Source organism: Mus musculus, chromosome 13 (assembly GCF_000001635.26).
Source record: "Mus musculus strain C57BL/6J chromosome 13, GRCm38.p6 C57BL/6J".
In the NCBI taxonomy this organism is placed as follows: Eukaryota; Metazoa; Chordata; class Mammalia; order Rodentia; family Muridae; genus Mus; species Mus musculus.
Window position 1 is genome coordinate 76,100,213 of NC_000079.6, and position 22,700 is coordinate 76,122,912.

A 22,700-nucleotide genomic window follows, 5' to 3' on the forward strand; every position below is an offset into this window, starting at 1 on the left:
GTTCTGATTTAGAGCTGAAGACAGTCTTCTGCTTTTAGCTACTCATTAATTCATTGTGCTTTGATATTACACTGATAAAAGCCTGCCTTCCTGTTTCTTCTCCAATAGTAGTCTTCTCAGTCCTGCTAACTAGTCTTCAGCTAGTTATTGCTTTACTGCAGGTTGCTTCACTTCTTTTTGTTTTCTCCTGGAATCTTAACCTTTTAAATTTAATTAACTAATTATTTTCCTGTACATAGCCACTGCAGCTTCCTTTTCCTCCTCTCAGTCTCCTCCTCTTTCCTCCTCTCCCCTCTTCCCATCCCTCCCTTTATCATCAGAAAAGAGGAAGCCTCCTATGGCTATCAACAGGCCCTGGTATATAAAATTGCCACAGGACTAGGTCCATCTTCTTCCATTGAGGCTAGATGAAGCAGCTCAGTTAGGGGAAAGGGATCCACAGACAGGCCACAGAGTCAGAGACAGCCTTTACGGTTAGGAGTCCCACATGAAGACCAAGCTGTACAACTGCTTCATATGTGCCAAAGACCTGGGTCTGTCCCATGCCTGCTCTCTGGTTGGAGGTTCAGTGGGCCCCTTATAGGCCCAGGTTAATTGATTCTGTAGGTTTTCTTGTGGTGTCCTTGACCCCTCTGGCTCCTACAATTCTTTCTCCCCCTCTTCCACAGTATCACACAAGCTCTGCCTAATATTTGGCTTTGAGTCTCTGTATCTGTTTCCATCAGTTGCCCCTCTGATGACAGTTATGCTAGGCTCCTGTTTCCAAGTATAGCAGAATATCATTAATAGTGTCAGGGGTGGTCTCTCTCTCTCATGGTGTGTGTCTCAGGCTGGATCAATCATTTTGTGGTCATTCCCTCAATTTCTGCTTTATCTTTATTTTACTCCTGCACATCTGGTAGGCAGGACAAATTGTGAGACAGGACAAATTGTAGGTCTCAGCAGAGGAATTTCCTATGGCCAAGGAATAATTAAAGATATGTTCAACATCCTTAGTCTTAAGGAAAATCCAAATCAAAACAACTCTGAGATTCCATCTTACACCCATCAGAATGGCTAAGATCAAAAACTCAAGCGACAGATAACATATGCTGGTGAGAATGTAGAGCGAGGGGATGTGGTTGCTGATGGAAGTACAAACTTGTACAATCACTTTGGAAATCAATTTGGTATTTTCTCAGAAAATTGTGAATAGTTCTACCTCAAGGCCCAACTATACCACTCCTGGGTATATACCCAAAGAATGATCACCCATCCTACAAGGACACGTGGTCTACTATGTTCATAGCAGTTTTATTCATAATAGCTAGAAACTAGAAACAACCCAAATGTCCCTCAACTAAAGAATAGATAAAGAAAATGTGGTACATCTTTTTTTTTTTTTTTTTAACTTTTTTGGTTTTTCAAGGCAAGGGTTTTTCTGTGTAACAAACCCTGGTTGTCTTGGACCTCACTTTGTAGATCAGACTGGCCTTGAACTCTCAGAGAATCCACCTGTCTCTGCCTCCCAAGGGCTGGGATTCAAGGCATGGGCCACCAGACCCCAGGATTGTCTCTTCTTGTTTTAATGACTGCCTTCTGGACATAGATGTTTTTGTTAATCACCGAGTTACTCCGTGAGCAAAGGATCTTTTATGTGTGCATGTGTTTATATGGTTAGGTAGTATTCAGGATAGAGGCTGTGGTTTAGTTCACAAGGGCTGATATAACAAAATACCACAACAGAAAACTATTTTCTCATAATTCTGAAGCTTAGAAGTCCAAATTCAAAGAGTAATTTCATTACTCTTCAGATGTAAATTCATCTAGTCTTCATTGCCTTTGTACTTTGCAAATAGTGTTGTATTCTGAAATTCTATCACATATGATGTATAAATTTTGCGGTGTTGTTTGACTTTTCTTATGGAAACATGATCAAGCAGGCTGAACTAATGAGCTTCTTGGAATTCCTTACGGAGCATGGGTGTGGAGTTATGTAGGGGAATATGAATGACTCAGAGGTAGCTGCATCACTGAAAAGCCATTGCAACATGGGCAATGATTCATGAAGGCTGTGTTCTTGAAGCTCCCTGTATAACCTGTGAATACCTCAGCCTCTTGCAGAGAGTATCCTGCACTTCATTTTGTTACTACTTATTTTACCTTGGGAGAGGAGCCTTGTAAATCATATCAGTTTCAGGTGCTTTCTGAGACTTGTGAGTTGTTTATTTCTTGAACCTTATAAACTTTATTTTTTTGAGTCTTAAGCAGCCTACCACCAGGATGGAATGTTTTAATTTGAAAGAAATTTCTATATAATATAGCAGGATACAATTATCCCACAACAGGCTCAGATCTCTGTATGTCTGTGTCTATCAGGTTTACATCATCAGTTAGTGATTTCCATGTTAGGAACAGGTTGGTTTAGAAAGAAATTCTATTCTTAAGAAGTTAGAGGGTGGGTGTTCAATTGAACAGTCTGGATCTAGCCTCTGCAGGACTTTTAATATCCAAAGGAACAACAGAATTTCCCTAAGAACTTCCAGTTTTGGGAAACATAGATATACATACTTGTAAAAGTCTAAGACTAGAAAAGGCATTAAAAAGTATGGGTAATAGTTGAATGAAAAAAAAAAAAAAACAATACAACCCCCTCCCCAAAGCAGTAATAACCCAAACTATTTTCTGGAGCATGCTAGGGTTTTTCAAAATGTCAGCTCACTTTCACTGATCTGAGTGTTCTGTGATGACGGAGTTTAGAGTTGCTGCATTCAGCTGTATAGGGTATTTGGATTTTCCTGAGACTTTAAGATCCCAGTATACATTGTGATGGGACACTGAGATCTGTATGGTAGCCACAAATTTCCTGCACCATGTAGTAAAGCCTTTAAGCGTGTTCTCTGGAATATGTTTTTGCAAATGCTGGTATAGGTCAAAAATGTTATAGGATTGGACTGGTGTGAACTTGGTATGGTGTAGGTTGTATGTTTGACACTTCAACGTGGCCTTGTTAAGAGTAAAATGAGACAAGGCAAAAGTAAGAGTGAGCAGGCTGAACAGTTGAGAGAAGCAAGGATACACAGGTAGAATACTGGAGGGCTCTTCAAAAGAATAATGTGAGTATTGACACATGCCTCTTGGTGATCTAGACTTTGGAAGCTAGATCGTCAGTCATGTGTTTTCTGTGTACTACTCAACAGGATTGTGTCGTAGTTACAGAGATACTAGTGCTATGTTGAAACACCATGAGCAAAGCAACCCGGGGAGGAAAAGATTTATTTGGCTTACACTTCCACATCACATTTGATCATCAAAGGAAGTCAGGACTGGAACTCAACCAAGGCAGGAACCTGGAGGCAGGAGCTGATGCAGAGGCCTTGGAGGAATGCTGCTTACTGGCTTGCTCCCCATGGCCTGCTCATCCTGCTTTCTACAAAACCCAGGACCACCAGCCCAGGTGTTGTCCCACCTACTATGGATTGGGCTCTTCCCCATCAATCACTAATTAAGAAAATAATCAACAAACTTGCCTGCAACCTTTAATTAAAAAATTGTTTATGTGTACTGTATTTACCTCATTTCCACAATTCTGGTGCCTTTCATGTCTTCCTACAACTAGCTCCTCTCAAATTCATAACCTTTTAAAAATTATTGTTGTTATATACACACATGCACACACATAAATAGAAATGAATATATAAATACAAACTGCTGAGTCAATTTATTGTTGCTCATATGTATATGTTTTAGGGTTGACTGCGTGGTATTGAATAACAAATTAGTGTTCTCAAATCTCTCTTAGTTGCCTGTAGCTCTTCATCTGGAGGTGGAGCTTGTTGTGATTGTCAGCATCCATATTGGCATTTCAGCTGGCACTGTCTGTCATTCTTAGGTCTTGTTTACGTAACCATATTATTTTGAATTTGAGATGAAGACAGGATTTCCAACAGTTTCTGAAATGACCCTTATTGTCACTTCTGCTACTGTCTTTGTATGTACGGGAAGGAGTGTTCTTATCGTTGACAATCTAAAATCAAAATAGTGATTTTGAAAGTTCTGAAAGTTGTTGAAGATACTGTGTATTGTGCTGTATCAAATACCCAGCCAAGATTTAATTCTTTCTGTAGGAATAAACATTAATTTCACTACTATAAAAATTTCTTGATTCTTTTATTAATTATGTGTATACAAAATAATTGTTTTAAAATGAATTTCTTTAGGATTTGCTGTCATATTGATTGTATACCTTTGTTTCTATGCCTCTGTATTTGGGGTTGCGGAACATTTTGCAGGAGGAAAGGAGGCATGATTGGAACAGCTTAAGACCTGGTTTAAACCAGTTCAGAACTTTGGAGATGAAGATGAGTAGCTCTCTGAAAGATGAAAGACTGAAAACCATATAGATTTAGTTTTCATGTTTTAAATTATGATCAGGATGAATCTAGTTTAAAAAAATATGGAAGGATTTGGGTGTTGGGTATTACTATCTCATGCTTGTGTGTACTTAATTTAGGTGAGAAATGGGTAAGGAACAACTTGACATTCAGTTCATGAAGAAGATGCAGGCATGGTAACAGGTAAGAGGGGAGCAGTGTGCTAAATCACAGGCAGTCAGCCTGTCTTTATGGAACGATCGATCCCAGGTCCTTCAACAGCAGGACTAGTGATGGATACTGTTTTATATTATACTACAGGTCAAAACAAATACCTTTAGGCTATTTATTACTTCTTGTTGTGACTTACTTTCTAACTCTTTGAAAATATAGTTATTGCTACTTTTAAGCTTAATTTGAGTAAAAATTTTTAAAGTTGCTAGTTGGAAGTTTTTCATTGCATAAAAGTATGCAAAAGTGTATGCATTTTCTCTGGATAATCAGTTATTGTGCTCAGCTTCTTTTAGCATAGTATACTGAGTTTTAACTCGGGAGGAAAGACAAACAGTAGGAGGAGAGGAGTTAGGAAAAGTATTATTAGAACTGTGGAATAGCATTGCAGCCTTTCAAAGGACTTATAGTCTTAGAAATGCTTAGAATTGAGGGAAATACTCCAAAATAGAGGAGTATAGGGGTACATGGAATAATCTTAGACAGTGGATTTTTTATGAAAAAAAAAAAGGTTTTGAATGTTAGTTAGTGGTCAGTTTTCTAATGTTTATTTTTAAAAAAATGCTTAATAGGCCTCTTCTTGTCCTATTTAAAAATAGTTACTTTCAGGGACAAATTGCTTTGTGTTTGAAACTTACATGCGTGCACATATGTACATTCATGTACATATGTGTTAGAAGAAAGGAGTACCTGAGAACCTGCGTCTTATGGCTAAGTGAAGAAGGAATGGGAAGAGAATAGATGGTTCCATTTCTGTGTAAAGAGTTACATGTGGAAGTGGGTAGATATGGAAGGTGCTGAATATAACAGCTGTTTTCAAGAGAAAGTGGGCGTTTCTAGTGGGCTTCAAATGTAACATACAGTCTCTGATGCTTTTCAGCTGTCCTTTGTCTAAGCTGGTCTACCTGACTCTCAAGGTCTGTAATCTTTGGAGGCTCTACTTAATTCCAGTTTGCTTCTGATATTTGGTGTATCTACTGTGGTCTGATCAGTGTAATTTTCTCATTCTCTCTTGCTTCCTTTCTTGTTCTCCTGTTCTCTCCTTTCCCCTTATGTGATGTCCCTGACTGGAGTGATGTTCTTTCTTCTCTCCATTGTTGCAGCCTGTCTTCTCCGCATAGTTGTTTATTACCTCACACAGTGTGTCTTCTCTAAACTCCTACTGTACCTGCCTGTTTCACCTTTAGTCTGGCATTTGGTTCTCTAAGGGTTCATACGAAGCCATAGATGTTTCTCCTGATTTAGATTGTATTCTTCAGGGTAGCAGGGCCTTTTGTATTTTTGTCTGTCATTGGAGAGCTTGGTGCCCATGTGGAAATTGTCTCTTGTTTCTTCCTTGTTTATTCACCCATCTAAGGTCTTCTTTATTTTATTTTTTACTTAGATCTCCTTATTTGTCTGAATCGGTTATCCTCACTGATCTTTTCTTTTCAGTCTACAGGTTACCTTGCAGAAGGAACGTGGCTTGAGAAAACTAATGTGAAATCAATGCTAAACTTTGTTAACTACTGCCATTAAGACTCATAGACCAAAAGCATTTTTTTTCTAGTTCATCTCTAAATCAATTACCAAGATACTTTCAGGTAAGGTAGTCATTCAAAGATGACATAATGTGATGTGTAATTTGGTAATTATTGCACCAAGATGTTATATATGGGAAATCTGAATATATCATAGATAAACTGATTTTATAGTGTTATAATTTTTATATTATACTGAATATTAGCTTTCTTTAAGTTAAAACAACCTTATCTATAAGTCTTTGACTTCATAGATTTCTTTTGTCTCATACTTGTGCATTTCAGTTTGGTTAGAGTGTACTGGTAGTATTCTGTTAGTGTTTTGTTTTAGTATGCTATGTTAGTGTACCATGTTCGTGCACTGCATCAGTATAGCATGTTAGTATGTAGTGTGTTTATGTAGTACATTAGTGTCATGTGTTAGTGTATTATATTAGCATAATTATGTTAGTGTACTGTATTTGTGTATTCTGTTCATGTATGGCACGAGTGTATGTTAGTATAAAATGTTAGTATACTGTGTTTGTGTAAAGTGTTAATGTAGTGTATTAGTATATTGTATTAGTGCACTACATTAGTATGCTGCATGAGTGTATTGTGTTAGTGTACTTTGTTAATGTACAGTGTTAGAGTACTTCATTAGTGTACTGTGTTAATGTCCATCTTAGTGTATTGTGTTAATGTATTGTATGTATAGTGTTAGTGTATTGTGTTTGTATAAAGTGTCAATGTACTGTGTTCATATACAGTGTTTGTGTACTGTGTTAGTGTTACATTGATCTACTGTGTTGATATACTATGTTAATGGATTGTGTCCATGTACTATGCTTGTGAAATGTTAGTGTACTTACTGTGGGAGAGTAGTGACTCTGTTCCCTTACTGTATTTGAATACACTGATGCTATACTTTGGGAGTTTGTTACTCAGAATATCTGGAATTTGGAGCTGCTTAGTATTTAATTTTGTTTTATCTTTATGATGAAATTAGAAAGATGTCAACTCAGCAGAAAATGCAATTGTTTCTCTCTTTTAAGAATTGTATTATTAAAAACAAAGAATTATATTGTGACTGCATTTGGTTTAGATAAGTCTGTAATTTATAAAATATTAACATGGGCTACTATAGTTTAAATTAAAGTAATGTACTTTCATATTAAATGAAGTACTTTACCTATAAAGAAAAATCTTTTAAATTTTCAAAATAATTTTTAAAAATTAAATTGCTGTACAAAATATTAGGTTTCATGTAGGGAAAGTTGGCTTTAAACTTGACTATGTAGCAGAGATTGGCCTTTAACTCCTTAAGTTTATTTTATTGGATCTTGCTTTAAAATTGGCTTGGGATTACTATATATTGTAGGTTTTTGTTCATAAGATCATCTGTATTTTAGCTAAACGTGTGGAGCGTGGATATAATTCTAATACAGCTGCATTTCAACATGTATTTATTGGTCAACTGCATTTGTCAGACTAAGTCCTAGAGATAGAAAACCAAAAACAGACAAAATCCTATTTATACAGAACTTAGATTCTGTTGGTGTTAGGATACACATAATAGAGTAGAGATGTTGAATATATGATACAGGAGATGTGTTAGTACTTGGAAGTAAAATAAGGCAAGAGAAGGACATACGGGGTGATTTTAAGTAGGAGAGGGAAGAATTCAAATCTTAGGAAGCTTGTTCAGGGAGTAGTCCAATGTGAGGAGACAGTTGAATAGAAATCTGAAGAAGCGAGGGAATGAACTGTGTGTAAAGCAGGAGGGAAAGCATGTTCCAGAGAGAAGAAATTAGTTCTTTTTCAGACGGTTATGTTTACTGGGACTCATCATTAGGGAGATATTCTTGTAGATTCACTACAGCTTCTTGTTTTGATAGAATGTCCAGCAAAGAAGTGAAGACTGCTCTAAAAAGTGCAAGAGATGCAATCAGAAACAAAGAGTACAAAGAAGCTTTGAAACATTGCAAGGTAAAGGGTATTTGTTTCTTGGGCAATCAAATACATTACCAATTTATGAGTTATTTGTAGGTATAAGTCTTTAATTGACCATATTCAGTCAAGTAAAACCTGAAGAGCAGTTAGACTCATCTCTCCTTATAAGTGGGGTAGGTATCTATTGCTGCACTTAATACTCTTGATTGCTAAATTATCAAAGCTGTTTTCAAAGGCAGAAGTATGAAAAGCATCTTGCATTATGGAATGTCACTATACATTGTTGTTGTTACGCTTGTACTATATATTAAAATGTGTCTGTTCTGTGCATTGTGCTTGTAGAAGTCAGAACAAGTTGTAGGGATCACGTCTCTCCTTCTACCATGTGGGTCCTGGGGCTTGAACTCAAATCATTAGATTTGATAGCCGGAACCTTGCATTCTGGGCCTACTCAACATTTTTATTATTTTAAGGTATTTGAAATTCTGAATTCTGTCTGACCAGTGGGTAGAAGAATCGAGATTCTAAAGCTTGCTTGTGTGCCTATGGGAATGTTCCTTTTAAAGAGAAATTGACTGTTATAGAGAGGATGGTGGTAGAAGTGAAATCCTTAGGGAGGTGACAGGATGCAGCCCAGATCATGAGAGGAGGCCTTTAGTTCCTCTTCTGTTTTAGCAGGAAAAAGATAGGTGCAGATGCATACAGGGAGATGAGAAAATTAGAACATTTTTTTTTTTTTCTCTGATGGCTTCTATTTTTTGGTGACACAAGGGCCCATTTGAAGATTTGAAGGTTCATGCTACTTAGGTGAAATCTGCGGCTGATGGAGTTCAGTTATGGATGGTAAGAATGATGAGGAGAGAGGCAGAGGAGGCTGCGATGGGAGGAGGGAGGAGGTGTGGCAGTGATGGATCGTAAGGAAGGGTGAAGCCACAGGCGTCGGAAGGAGAGTCTGAGGTCCAGAGCTGTGACAGTGAGACCTTTACAGTAATTGGTTGGTCGGGTAGGCGTGTCAGACACATTAGACATCACCTCGGAAGCACTAGAGCACACGGGTGCACTGAACGGGATGAAGTCAAAGCATTTCCTCTTGCAGTACTTCGGCCAAGAACACGCGCAATTTTGATTCCCTGCTTCTTTCCCTGTGACCCCTCTGTCTGTAATTTATGGTTCCGGAGTTGTCTGATGTATGAGTCTCACTCTGTGCCTGCCTGAATGCTGCCTTGTTTGTTTGTCCCTCCTAAAGGGCTTTCGCTAAGCGCAATCAGCAGAGAACGCATCACAGAGGGGAGGCATTCTTTAATAGAGTTTTGCAAGGGACTGAACTTCACAGGTTGAGAGCACTCAGAAAAGCAAACATGACCTTGAAGCCTCAACAGACTCATGTCCATGCTGCTTCCAGTGTTTATGGTCGGTGTTTGTTTAAGGACAGCTGTGACCTTTCTGCTGTTTTCAGCAAATGTTTATCATAGTGGACATATAGACACACGGGCATTACTTTTTGAATCAGGAGCAGGAAAGAATATGCTATTTAAAATGAAAGCAGGTTAAACAACAGGCTAAGTACACAGCAAGATTTTTGTTTTGCTTTGTTTAGTTTTATTTTTTTTGAGACAGGGTCTCTCTGTGTAGCCCTGCCTGCCCTTGGAACTCTCTTTGTGGACCAGACTGGCCTTGAACTCACAGAGATCTGCCTGCCTCTGACACCTAAGTGCTGAGATCCCAAGTATGTGTCTCCACACCTGATTTGACTCTAATTCTTTAGTGGCCTCAAAGTTCATTATTTACTTGGCTATGAGAGTCAGCAAAGGTACCAGCCTCTCTGAATGTAAGAGATCTATTCATAAATATATATTGATGACTGAGATTAGCAGACATATGAAGCCATAATGGTACTAATCTGGTACAGTCTGTTCAGATGGAGGATGCAGTATATATGGAGTGAGAGGAGAGGAACCGTTTCCTCCAGCACGGAGCTTATCTAACCGATAATGCTCGTACGCTTGTGCGTCCACATAGTTATTACTATTATTATTGTTAGTGTGTGTGCGTGATGTATGTGTGTATGGTATGGCGCATACACATGTGGAGATCAGAGAACAACTTTGTGGAGCCAGTTCTCTTCCCACCTTTGCGTTGAGTTTCAGGGAGTGAACTTAGTTCTGTAGTAAGCCTGGGTGGCTCATGAGCCGTTTGGCTGGCCCATGTTCCTGTCACCTTATTTAGGATGGATATCTTTCTGGTAAGATTTTGACATGAATTTCATCAGGTAGCTTATAATTTATAGTGGAGAACAAAGCAATGGCAGACGTCTCTTATCTGAGGTAACCCAGAACTGGTTGACACCAAAGAAAAACTACCCAGGAGTGTATTTGCTGTGGTTCTGTCTCATAGAGCGTTGCCACATGGCATAAGCACTCCTTTGGGGAAGCTGGCTCTAGGTTCTGTACATACAGTTAGGTACTTTTCTTTCTGGGTCCTCTCAGAATTTTCTGCCTATTTTCACCACATTTCTTTTGTATGTGATTATTTCCTTTAAAATGTATCTCGGATACTGAAGCTCTGATTGTTAGTCAGACAGTAATTAGTGGTTGGTAGCTGACATGTAGCTGTGTCAGTTGATGGGCAGTTATGTGCCACCAGTTGTACTCGGTGCTCAGAACATGAGCAGAACCAGCCCTAGTGTTAGGGTTTCACTTTGGCAGGCACCTGGTTAAGTTTTGCAGGAGGCAGCATTATTGGATCGAGTACAGCTTGTACAGTACCCTGATGACAGATGGCTGGAAGTGTGTGGATGCACAGAAGTCTAATTATTGGAGAGGTTCAACTCATAGAAAGGTGGTTTCCCCTAGAATAGGCAAAACCTTGAGAGGCTCCTGGTTCTTTTGTTTTGTTTTTTTTCCTTTCCCTAGAACATATTAATTGGCGCCTTAAACTATTTACTTTCCGTTAGCAGCTACTCTTATTTCTGAAAGCATCATCCCTGTATACCTTTGTTCTAGATGGCTGCTGTTACTTAAATATCTACTGCCATTGTGTATTTGAACATGTTTGGTATATTGACTTTAGGATGAATTGACTTATAACTGCCATGAAGAATCCATCTTTAATATGGGAAAATATTATTATGGAAAAGAAAATATTGGTGTTGGATGAAGTGCTGTGGAGACAGGAATGGGGCTGGGCATTAATGCTCTCTTCTACCCAGCATTCTCATGGGTGGGCGAGGCATTTGATACAGGTAATCAAGATCACTTGGGCACTTTACAGAAAAGCACCTCATTTTCACAGTTTTTCATTTACAGTACCTAGCTAGCTACGAATCTAAGGCTGCTGTTGGTGGCAGATTCATAACAGACTATTGTTTTGTTGTTTATTAAGTAGTTTCCAAAATGTAATGACTTACTCTTAATTTTTTTAATCAGACAGTGTTAAAACAAGAGAAAAATAACTATAATGCCTGGGTTTTTATTGGTGTTGCTGCAGCTGAACTAGAACAGCCTGATCAGGCCCAGGGTGCCTATAAGAAAGCTGCTGAACTAGAGCCAGAACAGCTGCTCGCCTGGCAGGTATGGAGACGTGCTAGTTCTTGTAATATAGGGCAAACTGTACGTTCCAGTGTTAACAGAAGAAGTTAAACCTGTCTTATGAACAAAATTAAAATTTTTAAATTAAAAGTTAGGTTTAGATGACAAAGATACTGTTTGTCACTGTTTAACTCCCTACATAGTAGATTATTTTTAAATATAAAGACTTTAACTATAAAGTCTTCCTACCACCTTTAGTTTACTTGGAGGGTAATTCCACACCCGTTTTGTCTATAAACTATGCTAATTTGTGGATGTTAGTACATTATTTCACACAATAAACACATTTCGGGACGTATGAAATTTTGCTAAGAATAACCATTGCCACTTCCTGTTTTAGGGGCTAGCAAGTTTGTATGAGAAGTGCAATCAAGTAAATGCTAAGGATGACTTACCTGGTGTTTACCAAAAGCTGTTGGATCTCTATGAAAGGTAGGAATACGTGGGGAAAGGCGGGTCTCTTTACAAGTTTGAATTAGAATAGTTCTATTCATTGAAGTGTATTAGCTAGGCCTCTCTAGAGAAAGAAAACTGATAGAATGAATCTACATATATAAATAGGTTTATTAAGAGTGGCTGACAGGCTGTGGTCCAACAGTGGAAAGTCCATGAATCCAGTAATAATTTGGTCCTTGAGGCTGGATGTCTCAAATGGTCTTTGGCAAACTCAGGAATTTCAAAGAAATGGGCTCTACAGCCAGTGAAGGAAAGGACTTGCCAGAGTGAGGGAAAGCAGACAAGAGCAGCTCCTGTCTTTTATGTCCTTTATGTTGACTGCTACCTGAAGATGTGGTCCAGATTTTAAGGTAGGTCTTCCCGCATCAAATGATTCAGTCAAGAAAAATCCCTCCCAGCTGTACCTAGTAGCTTGGGTTTTAGTTAATTCCAGGTATAGTTAACTTGACAATCAGAAATAATCTCTATCACTACAGAGGTAGAAAGACTGTAAACATTTACTGAGAATTCAGAAACCATTTCTTCCAGAAGTTTGTCACAGATTTTTTTTTTGTGGTTGAAATAGACTGAAAAGACTATTAAGATGATTGGCTCAATTTGGAATTTTAAAATTTATGGTCAAGATATTGACAGATGATCTTTAGGCTTGTTATATAAAATAATATATAGTATCAATGCTTCAGGCTTTAAGTCTTTGGTTTCTGCTATCAAATTCAGATTTCTTTTTCTTTTTCTCTTGAACCTAAGTGCTGACAGACAGAAGTGGTGTGACGTGTGTAAGAAACTCGTGGCTCTCTATCACCAGGAAAAGAAACACCTAGAGGTGAGCTAGTGACGTCTGAGCTACTTTCATAAAAATGTTAGAAAAAAGTTTTCATCTAGCTTTAATGAAAGTTAAAAATTAAGACGCAGTATGATATCAAAACTTTGAGAAATAAATTACAATGTTTTGGAAATTGAATTATAATTTAGGATATCCTAACTTCGAAACTTTAACACTAGCTTAAGTTTCCTAAGAAGTGTACTTGTGGAGCTTAGAAAGCCGTATTGTTACCTTCTAAGTTGTGGGGGTTGGGGATGCAGTCTTGTGTCTTAGTGATATTTCAGTTCTGGTAATTTGCCTAATTAACTTTTTTTTCTTTTTTCGGTCAGAGTTCATATAGCATGGGGTATATTACTTTTGCTATTTTTACGTGTTAATGGATGAAATAATTTTGATCATTAGGTTTAGCATTTTAAGTTTATGGCAACATAACTATTTCAATCTTCTTTTCACCAGGTGGCTCGGACATGGCATAGATTGATAAAGACACGGCAGGAAGATGGAGCAGACAGACAAGAGCTTTATGAGCTGTGGAGAAAATTGAGTCAGTTGCTGGCTGAGAATATAGAAGATCAGAATAATGAGACCCAGCAGATGGTATTGTCTGGTTTGATTCTCAGGGTCTATGTTATGACCTAGACATAGGTTACGTTCATAACCTAATTCAAATTAGAAAGTGGAAACGCAGTGAAGGGACACAGGAAAGTCTTGTGTGTCTGCACAGTGAGCACTGTGTGTGCTCGGCTTGCAAATCCTAGAGGTTCTTGCTGATGATAAAATGAGAAACCTTTGCTTACAGTCTTATGTAATGTGAAGGGGTGAACTTAGGTCTTAGAATATTAGAATTTCAGGCACTTGTATTCATAAGAATCCACAATAGATCATTAACTTAGTCACTGTAGAAAGGAAAATATGTAAAAACTGACTTTCACAAAACTGCTGTAACTTCTAGAAAATTGTACTTTGTTACTATTATTCCTTATACTTGTTAACTAAGGGTACTGAATTACTTAATAATTACTTAATAACTCAATTGGAATATACACACATATATGTGTGTATTAATAATATATATATATTTAGATTTTATTAGGTAACGTTCTTTTTTAGTGTATTGATTTCCAAGTCACTGAAAGAGTTTTAAAATATAAAACATTAGTTTTGAACCATAGTTGGGAGTATCTTACATATTTTATTAGTAAGTTTAATAGTAACTTAATTTTTTATTGAAATAGATAGCTATTTAATGTATGCTTGTTAAATTGAGTGCAGTTAAAAATAATAGTTACAAACTATACACAATGAAAACTTTTTTTATATGTTCACTTGTCTATTTGGTAATTCGCATTTTTGTTCAGAAAATAATGTTCAGAATGTACTGTATGCCAGGCAGTCCCCACAGGGTCGAAGAGTAAATGTTTGTGTAAGAAACCCACTTAAAAGGAAAACGGGTATTGGTGGTGCACAGCTTCAGAGGTTGAGAGTGCACTGACCATCTGCTTGCTGCATCGTGTGTACAGCATGGGAGGCCAGCAAGGTCAGGAGCCCATGCAGGTCAGAGCTGCAGCAAGGTCAGGAGCCCATGCAGGTCAGAGCTGCAGCAAGGTCAGGAGCCCATGCAGGTCAGAGCTGCAGCAAGGTCAGGAGCCCATGCAGGTCAGAGCTGTTCACATGTGCTGGCTAGGATAGAAAGAGCCGAAGGAAGATCCCGGGTCTAGTACCTCCTCCAGGGAGACCTGCCTTCGATCACTAGGCCTTACTTTCTGAAGCTTCTGCCACCTACCAAGAACACTACAGCCTGGTGACAAAACCCTCAACCCATGGCTTTCAAAGATTTTTAGGTCCATATTTTAATATACAGTAATAATGACTTGTCTGTGCATAAGCAGTTGTGGAAGAAGTTTAGTAGTGACAAGTTGGGTAGCTCCTTGATTTCTCTTAAACTCTAGCTACATAATGTAGCTTTACTAGATTTCCTAAAATACTATTAGTTAACAGAGTATCAACCATACCAAAATTAATTAAGTCTATTTTTGATTTATTTATGCTTCATGGGAGATAATTCATTAAAAAAAAAATCTTACTATGTTGCCTAGGCTGGCCTTAAAGTCCTGAGTTTATGGTATACCTCTGTCTTTTTCTTTTTTTTTTTTTTTTTTTTGTCCCTGTCTCCACTCTCACCTTTCCCTTCCCTCCCCTCTTCTTTCCCCATTTCACTCTCCTTCCTTCTCTTCCTTCTTGCTTCTCTTCCTTTTTCATTTCTTCTTTCATACCCCCCCCCCCGTTATTTCTTCCTCCTGTTTTTCTTTCTATGCTGGCAATTGAATCTAGGGTACTACACATTCTAGGATCATGCTGAGCACAGAGCTCTTCTGTCTCCAGTTAATACACACACACACACACACACAGAGAGAGAGAGAGAGAGAGACTGACACACAGACTGACACACAAACCACACAAACACAAATGATGCACGCATATAAATATGTACACACAGACACATACTCTCATAAATACACACTCATAAACACATGGACATATATATACATGCACAACACAGATACACACAAATACACATACCAGCACACACAACACACACTCTCACACACATATACACAAACATACATATACACACATAGATACACACACAAACCACATATGCACATATACACATTCACTCATACACACACATACAGACATGTACACACTTTTGTTGTTTGTGTCTTCGTTTTGTTTTTGATTTTGAGACAGTGCCTCATCATTGCAGACTAGGCTAGCTTGGATTCTTGATCCTTCTGCCTCAGTTTGCTGTATACTAAGGGTTACAGAAGTATATCACAGTATCTAACAATTTTTAATAAACATGTATTAACCATGCACATTTATGACATTCATACATAAAACATTCATTGATCACACCCAACAACCTTTTATTCTTTCTCCTTACCTCCTATACTTTTCATAGTCCTTTTAAAAAAATTAAAAATATAATTGCAACATTTTTCTCCTTTTCTTTCTTTCCTCCAACCCCTCCATGCTATGCCCAAACTTCTCTGAAATCCCTGGTCTTCTTTTAATTGTTATCATTGTTATGTATATATGCATAAATGTTAATTCTTATAGGATATATACATGCATACACACATTTATACCTATCTGAGCCCTTGACCACTTGGTGTTTAATTGGTTAATTGGTTAGTTAGGACATCTTCCTGGGGAAGCCAACTCCTACTCTCAGCATTTAGTCACCTGTAGTTTGACTAGAGATGGGGGCCCATGAGACTTCCCCCTTCCATGTTAACATGGTGGGTTTCTTTGCTCAGGTCTTCTCTCAGCAGCCATATTATTGAGGTATCATAGATGTGCTTCCCTGTAGCTGCTATAAAACACAGTTTTATAGCAGATTTCCTACCCCCATGGCTCTTCAATCTTTCTGTCCTCTCTTCTGCAATTTTCTCTGAGCCTCAGATGCAGATGCTGTGTTAAGAGATGTATCTCTTAGGCCAGGCACCCCAAGGTCAGCTGTTCTCCGAATTTGGACCATTTGTGGTTCTCTCTAATGGCCTCTGGTACAGAGAGAAGCTTCTCTAGTGAGAGTTGAACTACATGCATTTTATAGATAGTGAGCTGTGCGGGTTCTTTTCTAAGATCCATACTTGACTGGCCTTGAGTAGTCGATTAGGTTTCTAGTACTAGGTATGATTTCCCTCCTTTTGAGCAGCCCTTAAGTCCAATTAGGCAGATGTTGGTTATCCACAAGGTATGAGTGCCTCCATTGCATCTTTAGGATATCTTGCCAGGCTTCTTGTTGTTGGCATTCCTAGGCTTCAGTAGAGTTAGCATTCAGGGAAGATACTTTCAAGTCAGATCGAGTTCTCATCTTCCAAATCTTGTATCCAAAGTGCATGGTGTCTTCAACAGCAGGGACTTACCTTCAACCTCTGAGCGGCAGCCAAGGACAATAGCAGTGTCCTGTAGTACCACACTGAAAGAGAGTTTATCATACCTGTTATTAGGGTTTTAGTTAGATAGAGTATGGCTCCTGAGGGAAACATTGTCAGCTTAACTTCATTTAAGATATATATATATATATATAAGATATATATGTATAATATCTAATTTTGGATAAATAAAAAATAATTTGCTTCCTTAATGTTCCTTCCCTCCTCCCCACTCTTCTTTTTCCTTCCCTAATCCAAGCCCCTGCCCTGTTTTTCCTATTCATCACCTGCACATTGCTGTTCTCTCTAGAACTCCTTTTTCTCTGTCCTTAGTAATAGACTTTTAAGAATTTATTTCTAGGTATTAAACAGATAAATCATTAAAAAGATAAGGGATGACGTTTAATGAGTGCTCAGAGAAAACTGTTACATATTTTTCCATTTGGAATTCTTGCTTTGTTATTTGAAAAATCTATCAATGATATATAATTTTAAGTTGAATTTTTTTTGTTATAAGATCATTACCCTTATTTACCCTTATTTGAATAGTTAAATTTTTACAGCTTTTATATTTAGAATCGCTATCGATAACATTTTGAGGTAATGAGATAGTAGAGTTCGGTTGTGATGACCAATTTTATCAACTTGATTGGATTAAGAAACACTGAGGTCATCAGCCTATCTACGAGTGTGACTACAAGTGCTTCTATAAAGAGTAACTGGGGGGTGCTTGGGTTGGAAGCACGTACCCAGGTGAGTGGCACTGTCAGGACCAATCAGACTGTGGTGGCTCTGTCTGTAACCCCTGTAGTTGGGAGGCTGAAACAAGAGGATTTCTACAAGTTCACGGTTTGCTAGGATGACAGACTGAGACCACCTGCCTTACAAAACTGACAACCAACCAAGTGGAAGAATTATGAGGTCCAGACAGTTGAAGGTTTAGTTCTGATAAAGGAGTTTTAGTTCATTTTAGTGTTCACCACGTTTTTCATTAATTATGCTGCATAATAGCTTTTTGGTTTATTTCAGCTTTTAACTGCATTTGAGAATGCATTGGACTTAGCAGATAACATTCCCAGTGAAGATCACCAAGTACTTTACAGGAATTTCATTCAGTGTTTATCTAAAGTAAGTGACATTCACGCATTTCTAGTTATGCAAATGCTTATGCATATACTTTCCTGCGAACAGGATTCACTTTATTATGCTCTTTTATTTTCAAGTTTCCTCATGAGACGACTAAGTTGAAGAAGGCCTGTGAAGAAATGATAGCTATCTATCCTACCGTACAGTACCCACTAGAAGTGATCTGTTTGTACTTAATTGACTCAGGTAAGTTTGCTATATTGCTTCCCAGAGATGTGTGATATTGCAATCAATTAAACACTGTTTACTATGTATAAAATATTATACACATATACATATATACATACATACACACACACACACACACATATATACATAGTTGGTGTTTCTGGACATAAATACAGTTGTGTAATGTTGCTATTTACAGATAGTCTGACAAATACAGGAAAGTAGAGTGAATCAGGATTTATGGGTTATAAAGCTACTAGTACATCAGTGAAGTTTATTTATTTATTTATTTGTTTATTTTTAATTCAGTGAAGTCCTTTTGGTGGTGGGACTTGAAGTATGTCTTGAATTTTCTCTGACATTAGATAGAGGAGATCTGACAGGTAGTGCAGATGTAAGGTATAGAGTTGTTGCATGAAACACAGAAGGAATAACCGAAACCTCTCTGGATAGGTTGGACTATATTAATGAGGTCTTGAGTCCTATGAGAAGGATTTTTCGGAACACTGAGTTTCACAGTGTTGATGTTAATGCCATAGTGATGATCTGTTTTTATAACGTCTTCAGCATTGTGAACTGTTGGTCTGTAAGTGAACTAGAGTGCTCAAGTTGGAAGGTATGTCTGACGTGCATCATGTTCTTGCTTCTCAGACTTTCTTGGTAGAGCGAGATGACTGTTCTCAGCTGAGTTATAGGAACTGGCTCATCTGAAGCCATGTCTATCTGTGATCGAGACTGGTATTGGTGCAGACTGACTGTCGTGGTTTTTCATGTTGGCCTCTGTCCTCTGTATTTGTGCTGACTAGCATGCTGTAGGGTGACTGGAATACACTTTTACACATGCATTTATTCACTTGAGATAAACAGGTTCACAAAAGTGAGTGATGAGACTGGACTGGAAATTGCACAAGCTGTGATTATTGCAGAGCTTTCCTAGTGCAATGAATCTTTTTTCACTTGGGTGCAAAATTGGTGAATACCTAGGACATTTTGTATGAGTTACTCACATGTGTCATAGTAGGAAATGTGGCTGCATTCTGGGGGGAACTGAGGGAGAACTCCGGGCAGACCTTGGCTCTTGTTCCTCTTCTGCTTCTGCCTGTTTCTGCTCTCCTTCATCACCCTTCCTCAAGTTCTGGTCTGTATGAAGACAGACGATCATACTTCTAGTCTTGGACTTTCCATCAACAAGTAAGGATCTTTTTCTTAATTTCGAAGAGTATTTTTAACTATCATGAAAAAGTACCAAAAGTATCAGAGTGAATTACTTTATGAAGTACAGGGGTTTAGGATGGTCTGCAATAGGCTAGAGTGATTAAACCAAGTGACCTCAGGAATAAGTGAATGAGCTTGGAATATCTTATCACAAAACAAAGGAAAAATGAGTGGAAATATAATGTGGTAATAGAAAAGAAATATGAATGGAAAAATGTATTCAGTGTCTTATAGGGAAGGGCAACATTATTTTCAAAATAGTCAAAACCCATCAATTGTTTGTAAATGGGAAATCTGCAAACTAAAGCTATGCATGTAGCTTGGAAATTGGTGGAGAGGTTGACCTCAGAGAGACTGCGGGGCAATGGACTGAGGATGGGCAGTGCTAGGCTAAAGATCAAGAAGGGGGGCTAATGGGAAGACAGGAAAGACTATTTCAGAAAGCAATATATTGTAGACTGTAATGATAGACTGAGTAACTGATTTTATGACTAAGAAAACTAGTATTAAGGCCTTTACAATTAATTGAGTTGAAATAATGATGTAGTAAAATTGAAGCAGTTAGAAGTTTAAGAAGAAAAGTAATTGAGGGACTTTACTGTAACTTTAATTTTTTCAAAACCTATTTTTAATGATGGCTTTTAAATGCTTTACCCTTCCTTGTAGCCCACCACCCACCAGAGGCAGTGGAAAATAAAGGATATGAGGCAGGGAGAGGGGAGAAGTGGGACTGTTTAGTAAGGTTTTTTGGAGCAGCTCTTGTCTGTGTTGTCTGGAAATCAGCAGTTCACTTTACAGGCCAGCAGTGGTAGCTCGATCCACTCGCAAACACTTCACAGATACCAGCAGTCCAGTTCAGTCCAGTTGGGTTAGCAACATCTGTTACATGACCTAGCAAAGATAGCCAGGCTTCATCCTTGGCTTGGCTCAAGTCAGCAGGAGGGACCAGGAGAAGTCCTCAGCCGTGCCTCTCAGGGAAGTGACGATCAACAAAGACACGAGACCCACAAGGTTTGTACAGCTAGCTGTGCCAGTAAGCCAAGCTCTCCTTCTGTCACTTCATGGAGTCCTATTTATACTCTCCAATCATCATGTGTCCTCCATGTGCCTTGGCACATGTATCTACTCAGTTCACGGAAGTGGCAAGTATGCAGTGTAAGGCAGACCAATACATGTGTGTAGTTAGCAAAGAATCCTTCATCATGTGTCCTTTCACATTCTTGCTTTAGCAGAATATCATCTCTCCTGTGTCTGCTTCACCAAACGTTCCTTCGGCCCTAGTTTTTCACACCTGTGTTCATTTTAACAAAATGTCCTTCACATGTTTGCCCAAGCAAACACCATCCAACCGACTTTCCAAGGAACCCTTTATGGGAAAAGCAGAGAAAGCGAGCCCTGTGAGGGAACAGCAGTCTTTCAGAGGAGCAGGAGGATTACGGTGATGTCTTCTCTGGACCGTTTCGAGAAGGGCCGACTGAACATGAAAAATGCTGTGTTAAGCCCTTGGAAGGCAAGATTGACAAGGCAGCCATCAACCCTTGTGGTGACAAGGAGATACACATTTTTGTTTCTCATCTCATAGGAAACCTTATTTCAGAATCATCCAGCTTTTTTTTTTTTTTTTTTTCAGAGTTTAGCATAAGACCCAGTGTGTGCCATAAGGATGTGGCCTTTGTGGCGGTTATAGTTGCTGGTGAGAGAGAATTTGTGACCAGGGGTTACTTTGTCTCCAGTTCTGTTCAGCACCATTTTCTCCTTTGTCTCCTCCAAATGGTGTAGGTTAGTTTTTGGGTGTTTCTTTTGCAAAACTGACTGAGTGCTTCCTCAATAAGCATGAATTTGCCTATAGTATGGTGGTTTTTTTTTTTTTTTTTTTGTATAAACATGGTTCTGGAATCAAGTCCATCGATACAGAGTTTCACATGTAAATTTACTGATCTCTCTGATAGAGTCTGTGCCTTCCTCCATCAGTGGGAATTACAGGATAAGAAAAATTGAGACACTTTCAAACATAAGATTCATCAAAATGCATACCTACCTAGCATTCCTTTACTTATTTGCAATAAAATGGATTTGAGATTTTACTTAGACATTGCTTTAGAGTAAATTGGATAGAACAGAAACAAAAATTAAATGGTGTAAAATCCTGACTATCAAACAAAATAAAACCCAGTATCATTCTATGGGCATTTAGAAAGGTAGCAGATTGGTAAGTGAGAGTTGTTGCCTAGCTTGCAGGAGGCCTGGGCTTTATCTTCAGATGGGGGATTAAGAGGAATAGGAGGTGTGTGTGTGTGTGTGTGTGTGTGTGTGTGTGTGTGTGTGTGTGTGAAGGATAACAAAGACATAGTGAAAGGATTATCCTGACTGATGAGAAAACATTGATGTAAAAGCTGAGTATGGTGGTGCATGCCTGTGATCTCAGCACTTGGAAGGGAGAGGTAGGAGGAGCAGGAGTTCACCTGCACCAAGTTTGAGGCTAGCATAGGCTGCATAAGACTCAGTCTCACAACAAAACAAAACAACAAAACAAGTATTCCTGAAGTGCATTTATGGGTGGGTATTGGGTGGAATTGAATGGGAAGTTGTATCATGGTGACAGAGGGGATGGGTAGATGCTCATATGTGTGGTAAGACACAGAGAGTTTATGTTTCAGTGAATTGTTCTAATCATCTGTAGGATGACGGACTAAGAGCCATAGGCTTCTCATCTGAATTCTCCTGATCATGAATTCAGTTTCAGAGTGTAATGTAAAGTAGTTTTACTTCCAGTGTTTAAACGTGTTAATGAGTCATTAATGTTTTCTGTATTTGCTGCTTTATTTATGATTTTAGTTCCTTAAGTCAGGACTTGGTAAATTATGTATGAAGTATGACATTTATATATCTAGATATTGGTAGTTGTGTGTATATATGTATTTGTACACATACATGTATATATATATATACACACACGCATATATGTATATATATGTATGTGTGTGTGTGTATGTATGTATATATATATATGTATATATATATGCACATAATGCCTTTTTTTTTTCCTTTCAGGGAGCCTGACCAGTGAGGGACACCAGTATTGTTGCAAGCTAGTGGAAATGAATTCAAAAAGTGGTCCAGGCCTTATTGGCTTAGGCATTATAGCTTTACAAGACAAGAAGTATGAAGATGCTGTTCGTCATCTAACAGAAGGTAATGACTGTCCAGTGTGTAGCATTTAATATGGTGTAGTAGTCTGTAGGGACTATTAGCCTCATATAAGGAGATAAACTAATACGAAAATTATATATGTACTCTGGAGCCTGCTTTTTAGGTTTAAATTTCAACTT

At 38.3% G+C, this 22,700-nt stretch overlaps 1 protein-coding gene across 10 annotated transcripts in view; it reads left to right on the plus strand.

Moving 5' to 3' along the window:
• Positions 1 to 22,700, plus strand: part of Ttc37 (tetratricopeptide repeat domain 37) — a 91,614-nt gene that overhangs the window by 1,508 nt on the left and 67,406 nt on the right. For 6 of the 10 annotated variants that reach the window (XR_001780777.2, XR_382438.2, XM_006517236.4 and 3 more), the window contains 10 exons: positions 4,493 to 4,556; positions 6,018 to 6,166; positions 7,981 to 8,071; positions 11,461 to 11,604; positions 11,963 to 12,054; positions 12,826 to 12,901; positions 13,358 to 13,498; positions 17,872 to 17,970; positions 18,066 to 18,174; positions 22,423 to 22,563. Coding sequence is in view for 8 of the 10 variants with exons in the window: in XM_006517236.4 (XP_006517299.1) it covers positions 7,982 to 8,071; positions 11,461 to 11,604; positions 11,963 to 12,054; positions 12,826 to 12,901; positions 13,358 to 13,498; positions 17,872 to 17,970; positions 18,066 to 18,174; positions 22,423 to 22,563 (892 nt within the window). In the remaining 2 variants the exon portion in view is untranslated. Of the gene's footprint in view, positions 1 to 2,168; positions 2,180 to 4,492; positions 4,557 to 5,463; positions 5,501 to 6,017; positions 6,167 to 7,980; positions 8,072 to 8,806; positions 8,879 to 11,460; positions 11,605 to 11,962; positions 12,055 to 12,825; positions 12,902 to 13,357; positions 13,499 to 17,871; positions 17,971 to 18,065; positions 18,175 to 22,422; positions 22,564 to 22,700 lie in introns of those variants that run through there. The other 4 variants (XM_006517233.3, XM_006517234.3, XM_017315489.2 and 1 more) reach the window with 4 other exon arrangements.